At 43.2% G+C, this 18590-nt stretch overlaps 1 protein-coding gene and 1 long non-coding RNA gene across 2 annotated transcripts in view; one reads left to right on the forward strand and one right to left on the reverse strand.

Annotated features, from left to right (window-relative positions):
- Positions 1-18590, forward strand: part of LOC148508071 (uncharacterized) — a 92345-nt gene that overhangs the window by 37101 nt on the left and 36654 nt on the right. The window contains exon 5 of the mRNA XM_088445298.1: positions 9992-10874. Within this exon, the coding sequence (XP_088301424.1) occupies positions 9992-10874 (883 nt within the window). The remainder of the gene's footprint in view (positions 1-9991; positions 10875-18590) is intronic.
- Positions 15924-18590, reverse strand: part of LOC148508072 (uncharacterized) — a 43888-nt gene continuing 41221 nt past the window's right edge. Inside the window, exon 3 of the long non-coding RNA XR_015869645.1 lies at positions 15924-16330. This is a non-coding gene — a long non-coding RNA (uncharacterized LOC148508072). The remainder of the gene's footprint in view (positions 16331-18590) is intronic.

The raw sequence follows: 18590 nt of genomic DNA on the forward strand, positions 1-18590 counted from the left end.
TATTATACTCCTACTCTTCCCATCACATCATGTCACTGTGTTACCAGCCCAGAGATCTGACCAGTCTCCTCCCCACACTCTCTGGTGTATCTCATACATCAGGAGCCATCAGCCCCTATTATACTCCTGCTCTCCCCCTCACATCATGTCACTTTGTATTACCAGCCCAGAGATCTGACCAGTCTCCTCCCCCAACTCAGGTGTATCTCATACATCAGGAGCCATCAGCCACTATTATACTCCTGCTCTCCCCCTCACATCATGTCACTGTGTGTTACCAACCCAGAGATCTGACCAGTCTCCTCCCCACACTCACTGGTGTATCTCATACATCAGGAGCCATCAGCCCCTATTATACTCCTGCTCTCCCCCTCACATCATGTCACTGTGTGTTACCAACCCAGAGATCTGACCAGTCTCCTCTCCACACTCTCTGGTGTATCTCATACATCAGGAGCCACCAGTCCATATTATACTCCTGCTCTCCCCCTCACATCATGTCACTGTGTTACCAGCCCAGAGATCTGACCAGTCTCCTCCGCACACTCTCTGGTGTATCTCATACATCAGGAGACATCAGCCCCTATTATATTCCTGCTCTCCCCCTCACATCATGTCACTGTGTGTTACCAGCCCAGAGATCTGACCAGTCTCCTCCCCACAGTCTCTGGTGTATCTCATACATCAGGAGCCATCAGCCCCTATTATACTCCTGCTCTCCTCCTCACATCATGTCACTGTGTTACCAGCCTAAATATGCTTTATAATATGCACCACAATGCACACGTCACACGAACCCCACACTTGTCATTGCACAATGGCTCCTTCCTATGCTTGCATGCTCTGTACTGTGGTGTTTTATTTTTTTTTTATTTTATATAATCTATTTTTATTGAAAATGAAAGCAGCACAGTACATATATGGCCTACAATGGCCCACAGAAACAGCAAACAAGATCAAGTAACAATATGGATTCAGTGGACAAATATACTCAAACAACATGAAATATAGGAGCAAGAAAGAATAAATCTCAAATCGCTTAATTTTGAACGTGCCTTCAAGTATTACTAACTGAAATAGAATGAAAAACAAAAATAAACAATCAATATAAAAACAAAAATCAAAATAATTAAATAAATAATAATATATAGAAAGAAAGATAACAAAATATTAGTAGGGAAAAAAAAAGGGAAAAAAGGATGTCGCAATATCCTAAGGAGCATTTAAATATTTATTTTGTACTCAGCAGTCTCTTTAAAATTCAGCCAGCAATACCAAATGTCAGTAAAATCTAGGGGAGAGGATTTAGACAATGAGAGGTCTTCCATATACATATACTGATCTATTCTCTGGAACCATCGAGAGATGGGAGGACAAGTTGAAGACCTCCAATAACATGGTACAGTAGCCCTCGCAGCATTCACCAGATGACGCAACACGGATTTTTTATATATGGATATTGGAAGGTCAGATAAATTTAGCAACCAAAATTCAGGTTTATCAGATAAAGGAAGACCAGTGATCAATTCCGATAATTGTCGAACCTTCCTCCAGAAATCAGCTATCACCGGGCATTGCCACCATATGTGGAGGGGAGTGCCCACCGCCTGTTGACATCGCCAACATAAATCAGGTAAATTTGGAAACATCCGGTGGATGTGAACAGGGCATCTATACCACTGTGCCAGAATCTTATATTGGGTTTATAAAACTTGGAGTGAAGAAGAACTAGCAAAAGTAAAATCAAATATTTGTGACCACTGATCCTCGGTTAGGTCCCTTCCTAGTTCACTATGCCAAGCAGAGACATAAGAAGGTAGAGATGGGTTAGAGCATTCAAGACATATTTGGTATATGGAAGAAATAAGGTGTCTTGGTGGTTCTACAGCCATACATAAAACTTCAAATTTAGTTGGAGTCCAGCGAGGTTCACTAACCTTAAGAGAATTCACATAATGTCTTAATTGGAGAAATACCCAAAACGAGCGAGGTGGGAGATTATATATTTGCTGGAGTTCTGTAAAGGATCGTAATCCACTAGGTGTCACTAGATGGGATATACGTGTAATACCTTTTGTGGACCAACTAGATAAATTAGATGCCATAAGGCCTGGGGGAAAATCCGGGTTATCTACCAGCGGAGTAGGTAATGAAGCGCATGGGCTAAACAAGGGGAGGTTTCTAAATTTATTCCAACAGCGCAGAGTGGGGCCCAGTGTCGGGTGAGATAAGTACGGACATTTAACAATCCAGGGAAGAACATGGGGTGGTTTACCTACTGTGTGACCTACCACACATGACCATTGTTTGATTGCAGATAGACAAGACATTTCAACAATCCTAGATAAGTGAACTGCATGGTAATAAGTAAGGAAGTGGGGTAATTGCAAACCACCTCTCAAACGGCTTTGCGTTAATACAGCCTGTGATAGTCTGGGTCTGCCTGAGCCCCAAACAAAATGACCCACTAAACTTTGTAGTTCCCGAAAAAAGGAGACTGGTATAGTGATAGGTAACACTTGCATCAGATATAAAACCTTAGGCAAAATAGACATCTTAACCGTGTTAATTTTGCCCAACCAGGATAGCTTCAATATAGACCATCTCTGAAAATCAGTCTTAAATTGTTGAATAAGAGGGGGAAAATTTAGCTGGTACAAATTATTATTTGAAGGGGATAGAAGAACACCCAAATATTTAAGACTAGAAGAAGTCCAAACAAAGGGAAAAGCACCTCTAAGACTTGTCACAGTGCTGTCAAGGGTTGATACATTCATGGCAACGGATTTGGAATAATTGATTTTAAAATTAGAGACCCCACTGAATCTATCAAACTCATGCATGAGGGCAGGGAGAGAGGTCACCGGCAAAGAGATGGTAGCAAGGAGATCCTCGGCAAATAGTGCCAATTTGTACTCATGGTCTCCAATCTGCACACCTTTAATATCCCCATTACATCGGATAGCCCTCGCCAATGCCTCCATGCAAAGTACAAATATAAGAGGAGACAGTGGGCATCCTTGACGTGTACCATTATTGATCGGGAAAGATTCCGAAAGGGCCCCATTGACCCGTACTCTGGCTGTGGGAAATTTATAAAGGGCTAAAATACGATGAAGACAGTGAGAGCCTAACCCCATATATCGAAGAAGGCCTTCCATGAACTGCCAATCAATCCTGTCGAAGGCCTTCTCTGCATCTGTTGAGAGAAGAATAACAGGGGACCCAGTACTTTTAACAAAATGGATTATATCAATAACCTTAGAGGTATTGTCCTTAGCCTCCCTACCTCGAACAAATCCCACTTGGTCTTCATGTATCAAGCCAGGGAGAAGAGAACTCAGCCTATTTGCCAGCATTTTAGCATACAATTTGAAATCATTATTTAATAAAGAGATAGGCCTATAGCTAGCGCATTGTGCAGGGTCCTTCCCCTCTTTAGGGATTATTGAAATATGTGCTTCAAGTGTCTGAGGGGAAAAGCCTACCCTATCGGAAACTTCATTACAGGCTTTCAGAAAAAGGGGCAAAAGCATGGAGCAAAACATCTTATAGTAACTTACAGGAAAACCATCGGGGCCGGGACTTTTCCCAAGAGGGGTATTTGACAGAGCAAGATCCAGTTCCTCGTAGGTAAAGGGGCGATCGAGAGAAGTCAGATCACTCTCATCGAGTTGTGGGAAATCAACCGAAGAGAGGTAATTTCTGATCGCTTCCTGATGCGTTAATAAATGGGGAGGTGTTTGTTCTTTACGTAAATTATAAAGTTTCAAATAATAATTTTGAAAGGCAGCTGCAATCTGAGGAAAAGTGTGGACAACATTCCCCCTTGAATCCCGAACATTGGAGACATAAGATTTTAGCCTCTGGGTTTTTAGAGCTCTAGCTAGCATTTTGCCAGGCTTGTTTCCCCATTGATAAAATTTATGCCTGCATTTCTGTAAATCCAATTTAGTTTTATCCTGAAGAAGCTTATTAAGAGCTTGTCTTACTTCAGTAAGTTCTCTCAATGTGGTTGCATCTAAAGAGGATTTATGGGATGTTTCCAGGGACTTAATACGGGCTAGAAGTTGTTGACGTTGAGCCATCCTTTCCCTTTTTAATCTAGAACCTAGCTGAATACAGTGTCCTCTAATCACACATTTGTGTGCCTCCCACACCATAATCTTAGACACATCTGGAGCGTCATTAATATCGATGTATTCAGTAATGGCTTTTAGAAGATCATTTTTAGTACAGGGGTCACTAAGTAAGGTCTCATTAAAGCGCCATGTCCATGGTCTGGGTGTCGAGTTAGGGAAACATATATTTGCAAAAATTGGGGCATGGTCAGACCATGTGATATGACCTATTTGACTATGGGGAAAATATTGAAGGTTTCTATGATCTATAAGAAAATAATCAATACGTGAATATACAGAGTGCAGATTAGAGTAAAACGTATAATCTCTAACCGTTGGATGTTGAGTCCTCCATAAATCTATCAATTGGTATTCAGAAAAGAGTTGACGTACTCTACGATGATCCCGCAAGGAGACTCGGGGCGATCCCAAAGAACAGTCTAACACAAGGTCTAAGGACCAATTAAAGTCTCCACCTATAATTACACATCCCTCTCTCAATGGCTCCAAAAGTTTCAAGACCTTGTTAAAAAATTGCCTCTGTTTCTGATTAGGAGAATAAACATTCACAATAGTGTATACTTGATTATATATCTTACATTTCAATATCTGACATCTGCCTTCCACTAGAATATGATGAGATATATCTGTAATGGCGAGTCTACGAGAAACAAGTATAGCCACTCCCAAAGATTTACTCTGAGAGTTATTACTACAAAACACATGAGGGTAATAATAATTCCCAAATTTAGGAGCAACTAGTTGTTTAAAGTGTGTTTCTTGCACAAAAGCCACATCTACTCTCTCTAGGTGAAGTTCTCGCAGTAAAGTGGACCGTTTTTCAGGAATATTAAGACCTTTAACATTAAAGGAACATATTTTTATATTTTCTGGGTTAAGGGGGGCCATGGTAGCGGCTGTGGGAAGGGTTAGTCATAAACAGAGAGCGAGGCATTATATGAATCTTATAAGAGTTTACATAGGCAGTAGAGATATAGCGACCAAAAAGGGAAAAAACAAAAACAAAAATATTAAAATAAAAACAAGAATAATAAGAAAAAAAAATAAAATAGTATAAGAAAAATAACAACAAGAAAATCTTATTAGAATAAACAGAGAAATATATCCATGAGGAAAAATTTCCGCTGTTGGAGCAGGCAGGAGACAATAGTCAGCCCATGCTCCAAGGTCAAAAATGCGGAACGACCCAACTGGGGTAAGGCAGCTATAACCACCCCCCGGGAATAAAGAACTAACATATATCCTGTAAACGGCAATATCAAAAAAAAAAGAAATCATCTACACAATAAAAATAACAGTACCATCTACATTAGTATCATAAATGTATGAGGCATATCAATATAACAATTCCAGAAAAATTTCGTAAAGAAACTTACTAAAACATATACAACCTTACAAAATCTGCTGTGTGATGAGAACGAAAAACATAAATAAATACTTTCCTTTCGTATAAATGACAAATAGAAAGCATTAAACTGTTAGGTAAGAACCAAGACAATTATAAGAATCTATAATCATCAAATGATCAGTGAGCAAACTGACCCCCAACATTATCAAAAAGGATACAATTCCGGACATGTATCCTGTCTGAGCTCAACAAAATAGCAAAGAATCACATTTAAATATCGCAGGTGATCAGGTGTCAGAGACTGTCCCTTGAACTCGTGGAGAAGCTGATTTATGTCTCTGCCCCCTCACCACTGTCCAAGGAGCGTTTGTAACAGGTGAGACGGGTGGATCTAGACGTGAAAACAGGTGGAACCAATCTTGGAGAGGAGGTATTGAAATAGAAAGTGCGTCACAGAAAGTATCCAGGTCTTCTGGTGTCTGTAAGACTAGTTGGCGACCATCATGCATGACTTGGATACTCAGAGGAAATCCCCAACGAAAACGGACACCTTTCTGTTTAAGAACGTCGGTAAGAGGTTTGAGAAGACGCCTTTGATGGAGTGTATTCCAGGAGAGATCAGGGAAAATTTGAACTTTATTGCCATTAAATTCAATACCATCCAATTTGCGTGCTTTGCTGAGGATCTCTTCCTTAAGATGATGGTAGTGGAGCCGACAAATAATGTCTCTGGGAACCTCAGAGTGAAGACCCTTTGACGTAGGGCCCGGTGAGCACAATCAAAAAGAATTGCATTGTCTGGTTCTGCATCAGTAAGTTCATTGAACATTTTGGTAAGTGCATCAATAATACCAGTACCTTGGACGTCTTCAGGAATTCCCCGGATACGTAAATTGTTGCGACGACCTCTGTTATCGAGATCGTCTAATCTCCGCTGCATCAGTCTCATCTCTTGTGCATACGTAGAGACAATGTCCCGGACTTTTTGTTGAAAAGAACTGACTTCCTCCATGTGTGTCTCCATGTCGGATACCCGGTGTGCCACATGAGAAATATCTGTTTGAAGAGTAGCAATTTCCGCCTTGACTGTGGCCCCAATTTTCTTATCAAGATCTAAAAAGTCCTGTTTTGTGGGAAGAGATCGTAAGTGCGCTAGGACCTCAGACATAGCGGTGTCTGACATATCTCCTGTACCAGCATGAAGTGGCGACGCCATAAGACCAGTATTATCAGACGACGTAGACGGGTTAGAATCAGAGCGTGCTTTATCTTCAAAAGCACCACCGTCAGGAGTAAGGTAGCGGAACAAATTGGGTTGCAACGATGTATCCACAGTCTTCTTAGCACTAGGTGTCCGCACCGTCCTCTTAGTTTTTCCCATCAGGGAGATAGAGACAGGAGAGACAAAAAGAAAACACACACATAGAGAAAGGAAAAAGAGCAAGCACAGCAGAAATGTTGGTCGAAAATATTTACATGTATAGCCTCAGGAGGTACATTCCCGGGATGCGGTCACCACGTACCTCTCCCCATAGTATACGGGTGAGTCAGGGGGTCATGGCCATCGCGTAGCGTACGTATCAGCCCATAGAGATCAACATCTATCTCCAAAGCAGTATATAGGAGATAGATTAGTAATATTAGGCAATACAAAATATTATTGACACCTGCTGTGAGATCAAATAAAATGACTGTTGTAAATAGGGAAGTGTGAAGTTACAAGCGTGGCCACACGGGGGAGCTCCAAGTCCAAATATGTTATAATATCAATATACACTCATAGGAATGAAGGGAAACATATTGGAAGAAGAGAAAAACACATATGAGTTGATCAGCAGGCGGAATATATCTGTTATCAGGCAAATTGGCCCAATGGTTTTCGGATATTATCCACTGGCTATCTTCCCTTGTGGTGGTCAATCACAGTACCTGCAATGTAGCAGCAAAGGTGCTGGTATCTCCTCACAATGTGAAAATGCGGTCCTCCAGTAAACTCCTGCAAGGGCCTCAGTATGCAGAGTAAAGAAGTATATGTGTAGAGGGAGAGTCACCCAAAGCCTCCTCATACATGAAGGCAGAACGGGGTCACCACAGGCAGAGCAGCACCCCCTGCAGAAGCGGCCTCACCATCCGGTAACAAGCTGGGAGAGAGAGAAGAGGGCAACCAGAGCATCAGTAGCGGGGATGCAGGAAGGTAAGCTCACTCGATCACCGCCGGGCCCTGCGGCGTCCCGCGATATGGGTACAGAGGGTCCGGAGCACCCGCAGCAGGTGCGCGCTTAGGAGCTGCCGGAACGCCGCCTGTCTCCAACCAGCGTGTAGTGTGGATCGGCAGGCACTTGGGGTCTTCCAGGGGTTATCAGGCAGGAGGGAGGCTGTATTATGAAGTGTGGAACGGAGGTTCCGTCGGGCGGCTCGTGAACTCTAGGTCCCGGCTTCTTGGCGCGAACCAGGCCTCAAGCTTCAAACGGGGCCAGCAGACGGTCTCCGGAGACAGAAACCACCTCACGGGCAGCACAGCAGGGTCCTGAGATCAGGAACAGACGCCATAGACATAGGGAGAGCCCAATAATAACTCCAATGAGGGCTTTTAGGGCTGATGTAGCAGGAGCTCACTGGAAATGCGACTGCTCAGCTCCAAGTCCAGGCCACGCCCCGCCCGTACTGTGGTGTTTTAATTGCTGACCTGTCTCTGTTTCCTGATCTACCCTTCTGCTGTCTTCTTTTTGATTTTGCCCATATGTGCCCTGCGCCATTCCCCTACCCTGTCCTGCTGTCTCCCTGCTCTGTGCCCTGCGCCATTCCCCTACCCTGTCCTGCTACCTTCCCCGCTCTGTGCCCTGTGCCATTCCCCTACACTGTCCTGCTGCCACCCCCGCTCTGTGCCCTGAGCCATTTCTCTACCATGTCCTGCTGTCTTCCCCACTCTGTGCCCTGTGCCATTCCCCTACTCTGTCCTGCTGCCTCCCCGCTCTGTGCCCTGCTCAATTCCCCTTCCCTGTCCTGCACCATTCCACTACCCTGTCCTGCTGCCTCCCCTGCTCTGTGCCCTGTTATTCCCCTACCCTGTCCTCCTGCCTCCCCCGCTCTGTGCCCTGCATCATTCCCCTACCCTGTCCTGCCTCCCCCACTCTGTGCCCTGAGCCATTCCCCTACCCTGTCCTGCTGTCTCCCCCGCTCTGTGTCCTGCACCATTCCCCTACCCTGTCCTGCTGTCTCCCCCGCTCTGTGCCCTGCACCATTCCCCTACCCTGTCCTGCTGCCTCCCCACTCTGTGCCCTGCACCATTCCCCTACCCTGTCCTGCTGTCTCCCCCGCTGTGTCCTGCACCATTCCCCTACCGTCCTGCTGCCTCCCCCGCTCTGTACCCTGCAGAATTCCCCTACCTTGTCCTGCTGCCTCCCCACTCTGTGCCCTGCACCATTCCCCTACCCTGTCCTGCTGTCTCCCCCGCTGTGTCCTGCACCATTCCCCTACCCTGTCCTGCTGCCTCCCCCGCCCTGTACCCTGCAGAATTCCCCTACCTTGTCCTTCTGCCTCCCCACTGTGCCCTGCACCATTCCCCTACTGTATCCTGCAGCCTCCCCCGCTCTGTGCCCTGCACAACCCCCCTACCCTCTCCTGCTGCCTCCCCCCGCTCTGTGCCACCATCATTCTGTGTTGCTGTCCTATCGCTCTCCTTCCCTCTCAGTGTTTATCTACGTTACCTAATTTAGTAGCATAGCTCTGGTGGGGCTACTCTCCCTGAGGATGACCAGAGGACCATATAGAGGCTGATTTTGCTACATATATATCCACCTGGAGAACTATGTGTAGTGTGGATGCAGTCGTAATTAGCCTGCAGGTTTACCGTGTGTATGTATGAGCAGTCTAGATGGATATTGTGGTTCACCAACGTCACTGGCTAATGAGGCTTCCTGCTCTGTGATGATGGCTTGGGAACGTTACCCAGCAATGTCTGCATTTGGGGGGAGATATACATTGGTGATGTGCCATCTGCCTGTCCCTGGGGCTGGGTCTATGGCATGTGCTGATAATGTGATTGTGCCATTTTATGCCAATAATTTAATTCAATGCTAATATTTTTTCTATTCACCTAGAGTCTTATTTGTAGTTTGTACATTTGTAAATGTAATAATGTGGTCAGAGTTTGTATCTGCAAATTAAACATCTAATTATCTTCATTCATAATAGCTACACGGTGGTGTAGTGGTTAGTATTACTATCTCTTCCCACTGAAGTCATGAGTTTGATTCCAAACCAATCACCTATCAATGTGTAGTTTGTATGTGTTTCCTTCAACGCTCCATATGTCATAGTAGTAGGCTGATTGGCTTCTGACACAAATTAACCATAATAAATTTGAGAGTAGATATGTTAGGGAATATAGATTGTAAGCTCTGCTGGGACAGAGACTGATGTGAATGGCCAGATATTCTCTGTGTAATGTGTGCGCTGTATAAAGAACTGTGAGTAATAATAATAGTTATTGTATTCCCAGCAGATGGATGCACAAGCAGGAATGCCTTGGAGGGCGATCTCATCTTGTCTACAGATATTAAACTAGAAGATAAAGTCACACAGGAATCTCCAGGAGATAATCCCGTTATGCTAAATATACATCCAGCACCTCACAGTGCAGATATATCATCTCATCCCTCTAATTGTGACCAATGTTCTCCTGATACCTCAGCTTTTGTTACACATAGTGCAGCTCATATACCTGATACAATATTTCCCTGTTCTGAGTGTGGGAAATGTTTTATATGTAAATCAGCTCTTGTTAGACATCAGAGAAGTCACACAGGTGAGAAACCATTTCCATGCTCTGAATGTGGGAAATGTTTTATACAGAAATCAGATCTTGTTACACATCAGAGATGTCACACAGGTGAGAGACCATTTCCATGCTCTGAGTGTGGGAAATATTTTAAACTGAAATCACAACTTGTTATACATCAGAGAAGTCACACAGGTGAGAAACCATTTCCATGTTCTGAGTGTGGGAAATATTTTACACGGAAATCATATCTTGTCGTGCATCAGAGAAGTCACACAGGTGAGAAGCCATTTCCATGTTCTGAGTGTGAGAAATGTTTTACATATAAATCAGATCTTGTTATTCATCAGAGACGTCACACAGGTGAGAAACCATATCCATGTTCTGAGTGTGGGAAATGTTTTACATATAAATCAACTCTTGTTAAACATCAGAAAAGTCACACAGGTGAAAAACCATTTCAATGCTCTGAGTGTGGGAAATGTTTTTCTCAGAAATCTGATCTTATTAGACATCAGAGAAGTCACACAGGTGTGAAATCATTTCCATGCTCTGAGTGTGGGAAATGTTTTACACGGAAAACGAACCTTGTTAGACATCAAATGTCACACATGAGAAAAGTATTTCTATGAGCTGATACAAAACAGGGTTTTAGTAACCCAAATGCACCAAGTCTTTCCATCACCTATTAGCTTGTGACGTTACCAGTTACATCTGGTTTTCTATTTACTATTATTGGTGCCCACTTATTTGTAATCAGAATTAGCCCGAATATGAGTGACCTCTGTTTTATATGATCTATATGTATTATGTTTGTAATTTCTATCATTGATCTTTTCATATTAAATACTGTACATTTCATTTATAATGCATCTTTATTAAGCAACATGTGAATTAATTATTGTTGTTTAGATTTCCCTAGCACTTTACAACCCTCCTCTTTGTATAATGTGTTATATCTGTTTGGAGGCTCACACATCACCTATCAGATTTAATCTTTCCTAATCCTCCATGTATCAGTAATATAAGACTGGAATAGATCACCCGGTTGACACTTATAGTATTGTCTTTATTCTATTAGATATCGGCACCTCTCTACGCAGTAATAACAGACCATGTCTTTGTTATATAGGGGATACATTTTATGTATCTCAGTCATACACGGAGAAGATAAAATACATTATTATTCTATTAGATATCGGCACCACTCTCCGCAGTAATAACAGACCATGTTGTTGTTATACAGGGGATACATTTTATCATGCATATCAGTCATACATGGAGAAGATAAAATACATTATTATTCTATTAGATATCGGCACCACTCTCTGCAGTAATAACAGACCACGTCGTTGTTATATAGGGGATACATTTTATGTACAGCATCTATTACAGTCATACACGGAGAAGATAAATACATTATTCTATTAGATATTGGCACCAGGCTCCGCAGTAATAACAGACCATGTCTTGGTTATATAGGGGATACATTTTATGTATATCAGTCATACACGGAGAAGATAAATACATTATTATTCTATTAGATATCGGCACCACTCTCCACAGTAATAACAGACCATGTCTTGGTTATATAGGGGATACATTTTATGTATATCGGTCATACTTGGAGAAGATAAATACATTATTATTCTATTAGATATCGGCACCACTCTCCACAGTAATAACAGACCACGTCGTTGTTATATAGGGGCTACATTTTATGTAAAAAAAATCAGTCATACACGGAGAAGATAAAATACATTATCGTTCTTGAAAATACATTTTATTATGGAAACTTGCTGCTTTGGAATGGTGGATTTATGGTGACGCACAAACCACAAAGTATTTCATGGTGGTGGTTACAGAAAATAAATAGAACATTTTCTTGGAATTCAATGAAAAATGTTTTTGCCTATTATGGGGAGATTATTTTGGCCTTTTTAGGAGAAATAAGGAAACTAATGGTATTATCTAATAAACAAGGTAATAATTGTGTGGGTTCTGCATAAATAAAACAAAGCAGAGAGACAATTATTGTCACCACCACAAATCTACACTGTAAGGGTCAGGAATAAAGGCCTCTGATCTGGCTGATGTCTCCTAACAACACTACAAGATCTATCCCGCAGACCTTCATAGACTATGTGAGATAATGTATATAGTACTGAAGAGCGGCGCTGCCAAGATGGTCACTGGTGAGGGTACATAAACTATGTGATGTATATTATGGTGTTATAGATAATGTAACTGTACGTTCCTTATATCTATTACTCATTCCGAGGTCATTATTCTCCATTTCTCTCCCATGGATGGATTATACTGATCAGCGTCTGCTCATCACATGTAATATATAAGAGGATCCAGCAATGTGTAGTGTTTTATGCTGATCACTGTAAGCTCAGTTGTTCATTTGGGGTATTGTACAGGTGACGTGTATAACCCCCAAGGTGCAAATTATAATGTGTATCATACTCACCACTATGCATACTCTGCCTCTCATATAAAGGTATCATTAGCTGGTATAAGTAATGTTACCGGTATTAGCAGTCAGATGATGGCGTACCTCACTTACACTGACAGTAGTGACACCAAACATGTATGTGTGTCTATGCAAATGGAAGATGGAAATCACATGTGTACCATACTCACCACTATGCATACTCCTAGCCCCAGCTATGACAGACAGAACCTTTGCCTCAAACTCCCTGCTGCTGAGCCTGTGCTTGTGGACAAGTCACACACCACTGACCCAGTCATGAGCCATCCACCCCCCACCGGGCTGTTTGATAAGGACCTGACTGGAATGCTGGATAGCAATACATTAGATGATCCTGTGATTAAGGAGGGTGTGTCAAAGTCACAGCTGGGTCTGTTAAGCATCCTACCCCTTGAATTAGAAATGCAGGCTGGTGACCAACTTTTTAAAAATGTGGTGTCTGATTGTACTTTGTCTAAAATGACTGACATGGAATTTGCAAAAGTTCCCTCTCCTATTGCAGGTATCAGGGAGCTAGAGATTGACAATGATCACTCCGAGATACTGTGTAAGGAGATGGAGCCAGGGCAGAGTGAAAAAGGGAAGTACTCCCTACCTAAACAAGCAGTGATTCAGACCAGGTCAGATGAGCTGAGGCCCAGGGCTGCCCAGAAGGCATGAGTGAGGTGCTGTACTCAAGGCACAAGGTAGAAGGAGGTATCCTTCACCCACAACCAGACCTGGGGGAGGCTATAGCTTCAGGGTTTTCCCATAAGGTTGAGAAGGTTATGTCCATGTTAGGTACTGCCGAGTACTCCCATTCTGAACCCCACTCTAGCCCCCTAAACCAAATACTTATGACTGTCGTGGAGTCCCAGGAAGAGACCAGGAGAGGTGTCTGCCACGTCTCCTCTTTGCATACCGCGAGATGCCGCAGAAACCCACTGGCTTCTCACCCTCTGGACTCCTATATGGACGCAGAGTGTGCGGCCCCTTAGATTTTTATTTAAGAAAGAGTGGGAAAGTAAGTTGATTCCCCCTGAAGCGTCAGTGGTGTCGTACATAGTGACGTTCAGGGAGGAGTTGCAGCCCCTAAGGGGAATGGAGCAGAATGACTTGAACCCTGCGCAGGTGAAACAGAAGCTCTGGTATGACTGCAGCACGAGGGAGGGCACCTTTGAGTTGGGCCACAAGGGCCTGGTGCTGAGCCCTATGCAGCTGACCAAGCTACAGGCTGCCTGGGAAAGTCATCAGCTAATAGTGCCACATATCTAAGATGTCAATCATGTGTTGCAAGCAAGGGGAGGGATGGAAGAGCGAGACTATGTACCACAGTAATTTGCTCAGAGCTTGGCATGACATGGAAACTTGTGTAATAGCCATGTGTAGCCTAAATGAAAATGATCAGAAACCCGACCCCTTGGTGGATTTAGCAGCTGCTGCTAAAGAGGCAGATGGGCGCTGCCATGAGAAGACATGGTAGTGGGGGTCACAGGAGAGAATGTGATAGGTGGATCACTGTGTCTCGTGCCCAACTACAGTGTGACGATTAATCGCAACAATAATCGACAGAAATTATATTTTGTGAACTATGCAGGCGATGTTCCTTAATTGAACTGTGTGTGTCTAGAAGGACTGAGCTTTTACCCCACCTTTTTGAAGTTAGGCATTCAAGGAAGAGGGGTTGATAATGATCTATGTCCTGTGATTTGAGGAGTGATGTATAACTGTGTGACTTTTAGTTTTATAGACTGTATAAACATGGTATGTCCATTACTATTTGGTGTGCAGGTCAGAAAGGCCTGGAATTAGCAAATGGATGGCTTGCAGATAACAAAAGAATGAATATCCCTCACAGTGTGAGGTCATGTGTGAACAATTAGCCCTCTCACTTTTTATGACCCCTGAAGTCAGTGTCCTAGATGGTTATTCCAGAACCAGACCTCCTTGTACCCCAGTGCCCTACTTCTAAAGACTCTTGTTATGCTATAGAGGCTGAGATAAGGATTCTGGTATTTACTATAGATCTGGAAGGGGGAAGTTGAAGAGTGAGTTATATCATCAATTATCTTTAAAGCAGGGACCCTGTTATTTTGGCCAGGTAATCCTGTATTGGAAATCTATTAATCTCAAACCCTGCTGACCTGATTGGGAGACCCTGTTAAGTATGAACAAAGATTAGGGATGTATAAAAAAGGAATACCATCCAGCATTCAATGTTCACTCCTTGGGGTTCAGACGAAAGTTCTGGGAGTGCATCAAGATATTCCTGTGGGTGAGATCCCCCACCCCATCAGCAGTGCTAAGAACTTTATTGTGAGTTGTCTTAGGAACTCTGAGTTTTCTCTTTTATTTTTTGAAAATATTTGCATTATAATCTGTTTGTCATTTTATTAATATTTTTGTAACTAAGCCTTGAAAATATTTTTTGGATTAAACACATTTAATCTAGCATATTCTCCGTGATTCTTATTGAACTTGTGTGCCTGAATAGGCCCATGCTACATATTAGTGTGTAATTTAAATGTGATTTATTATTAATCTGGAGGGAGATCGCAGACCTCCGGAGAACCGTCTGCGTGGTGCGCCGGCGTCACAACCAGCTGATCCAGATTGTTGTATCTGCGAGTCAGCCCGGATTCGTGACACACACTAATCACTATACATAGGTCACACTGATATCACACTTCGGACACACAAGGATCATCAATATACACAGGTCACACTGATATCATACACCTGATACACACTGATCACTATACACAGGTCACATTGATATCCCACACCTGATACACACTGATCATCAGTATACGCAGATCACACTGATATGACACACCTGATACACAGTGATCACTATACACAGGTCACACTGATATCACACATACACAATGATCACTATACACAGGTCACACTGATATCACTCACCTGATACACACTGATCACTACTATACACAGGTCACACCAGTATCACACCAGATACACTGATCACTATTGTTATAACAGTTTTAAACCTCTGGTACAATCCTTCCTATACCTTCTAAGTCCTGCCTATAGCTTCTAAAATTGACGCTATTTGCATACGCAGTCATACAGTAAAAAGCCTTCAGACCTTGAAAATGTGTTTCCAAAGCACAAAGTATATTATTCAACATAAAAACAGTAGGTTACACACTGTGATCTAAAGACAATTTAGCGCAAAGAAATTATACAGACCCAAGGTACAGTTATACATGCGCACGCGCACTGAGACCAGTTACCGGCATCCATAAGAAACCTCCATCAACAGTATCAGCATGAAGACTCCAGATTGGAGTCTGTAAACACATTTATACCCTTACAGGGATAAGCAATACAATAGAAAAGTTTGGCATGGTTTCATTGGTTCCCAGTGCGGGTGCATCTGTTACAGAATATTTAACAGGTTGATTCAAATGGACACAGGTCAGCCTCCGACAGCCTATTGTCTTCTTATTCCCCCTGCATGCAACTGCTAACATTACAAAGTACATTTTGGTGTTTTAACTCTCTACAGTCCATAAGTTGAGAATGCATGTTGCGATCTTCTCACCGATGACACTGGAAAGCTGTTGAGACAGAGTAGATCAGTACGCTACCAAACATGGTTGGCTTATCATGTGCTAAACCTTAGATATCAAATAATCTTTATTTCACAACATTAATAATCACTGAGTAAACCTTGAATACTACACTTTAATATTAGGGAACCTTTCATGTAATTTGTGTATGTGTAAGTGTAAGAGAATATTGCATAAAGTTGCTAATATGCGTGGTGCGTTTATTTGTAGAGTGAAACAGCGCAACTGTGCGTAATGTGCGGTGTTTATGCATGTGAGTCTATTTATGATGGATTTAATATATATATATATATATATATATATACATCATCCCTTACTAACATTTTTAAACTGCAATGCAATGTGTTATTAGTAATGAGTTTCACACCCAAACAGGGTGGAGACCCCCAGCTGTTTGCTGGTGCCAGCCTGTCTGACAGTGAAACTAAAGGTTTTCTTCTGCCTATTTACAAATTCAATTGTGCAGATCATTGTCTGGGTTATATTTCAATTGCCATAGCTATACCTGCCTACATGTGAGGTTTCTTAATTTACATGCAAAAACACCCACAGTTCCTGGTGTATTGTTTTTTCTAATTACTTTTCTCAGGAAGCTGTTTTTCTAGTAACTAACTGATACTGTGTTTGTTTTGGTATTTTTCTATGCAAAGTTCTCCCCAGAATGGGCTTGTCATGGCTTCTAAAAGGAATACCAAAAAAATTGCCATCTGTACTTAGCTCGTGAGTTGTAACTTAAAATGGCGCTGGGTGATCAGTCGCAAAATGGCGTCTTGCAGATTCCGATTGTAAACAGATTCTGCCTCAGCCGGCTTCGACACTATACACAGGTCACACACCTGATAACCAGTGATTACTACACATAGTATAACATACACAATTACACAACAACAACACCATATGACAAGATATTTCCCTAGGCCAGATCCCTCACAGCCCACCCACCATTTCCTCCTCATTCCACCCTCAGGTCATTCTCCCCAGTAACCTAGGATAAAGGCCCTCATCAGAGTCGATCGCTAGATATAAGTGGTCGCTCTGAATGAGGGTGGTCGCTCTGAATGAGGGTGGCCGCTTGTGGTGTGAAGTGCGGCCTCCTGGTCGCTAGCTAAGCTGTGGGTTACCACCCACAGCTCTAGCTAGCGACCAGGTTGATGGTCGCGATGGTCAGGACCATCGTGGCTTGCGACGAGACCCTAAGGTTGGGTCTCGGCAAGCGCAAGCCACAGGGAGCTTCCTGCTCTGATCGAGCAGGAAGCTCCCCACTGACATCATTGCTGATGTCAGTGGGGCCACCCCCAAATGGCAAGCGTTCCGTCAGAAACGCCTACGTTTGGTCGGCCACCCCCCCTGCCCGCCTCCCAAACGGGGCGAGCTGTCAATCACCATCGACAGCTCCAGCTCGCCCCCTTTGGTGCGAGACCCGTAGCGATGGAGCGCCCGTCGCTAGCCGAGTCTCGCTCATGTGCACGTCGGAGCCGGCAAACATCGACCCGGTTGCGAGCGCTCAGCGCTTGCGACCGGGTCTGAATAAGGCCCAAAGTCTCTGCCCCCATCATCTTACCCTACTTCTCTACTCCCCCCCACATTATACACCCTCCGATAGCGCACCACATCTCCCAGCCCAGCCTCTCTTCCCCACTACTGCCCTATTCCTCTATCTCCTAAATATCTGGGCGACTTGTGTACAATCATCCATCTTATTTTCTCTGGTCTTGTATCTGCAATAATTACTGAGCGTCAGCTGTCTGGTACAGCATGTGACTCTGCAGTTGTAGTGGAACCATAAGTCCCAGAATGCCCTGTCATGCAGGAATACAGGATGTACGTTACATGTGTGACAATCCTGCCGGCCATATGTATGTAGCATAGGGTAGAGGGTAATCACATACATACTGAAGATCTAGAACAGTGTTTCCCATCTCCGGTCCCCAGGGATCCCTAACAGGACATGTTTTCCATATCTCCTTGCTGGAGCACAGGTGCCTTCATAAGGCTGCGTACACACCTATAAATATATCTGTCCAATCTGTCTGGTGGGAAGGATAATCTAGTAATGTATGGGAGCAACTTATAGAATTTTGGTTCCAAACACTGGAAAACAGACCAGATTTTACTTCCCATCAGACAGATTGGACAGATGTGTACATAGCCTTACTTAGCGCACATATCATGGGTACACTATACAATGTACACAGACTTACTGAGCGCACATATCACGGGTACACACTATACAATGTACACAGCCTTA

The sequence above is a fragment of the Taudactylus pleione genome, unplaced genomic scaffold, assembly GCF_031769625.1.
Source record: "Taudactylus pleione unplaced genomic scaffold, aTauple2 ptg000377l, whole genome shotgun sequence".
Classification (NCBI taxonomy): Eukaryota; Metazoa; Chordata; class Amphibia; order Anura; family Myobatrachidae; genus Taudactylus; species Taudactylus pleione.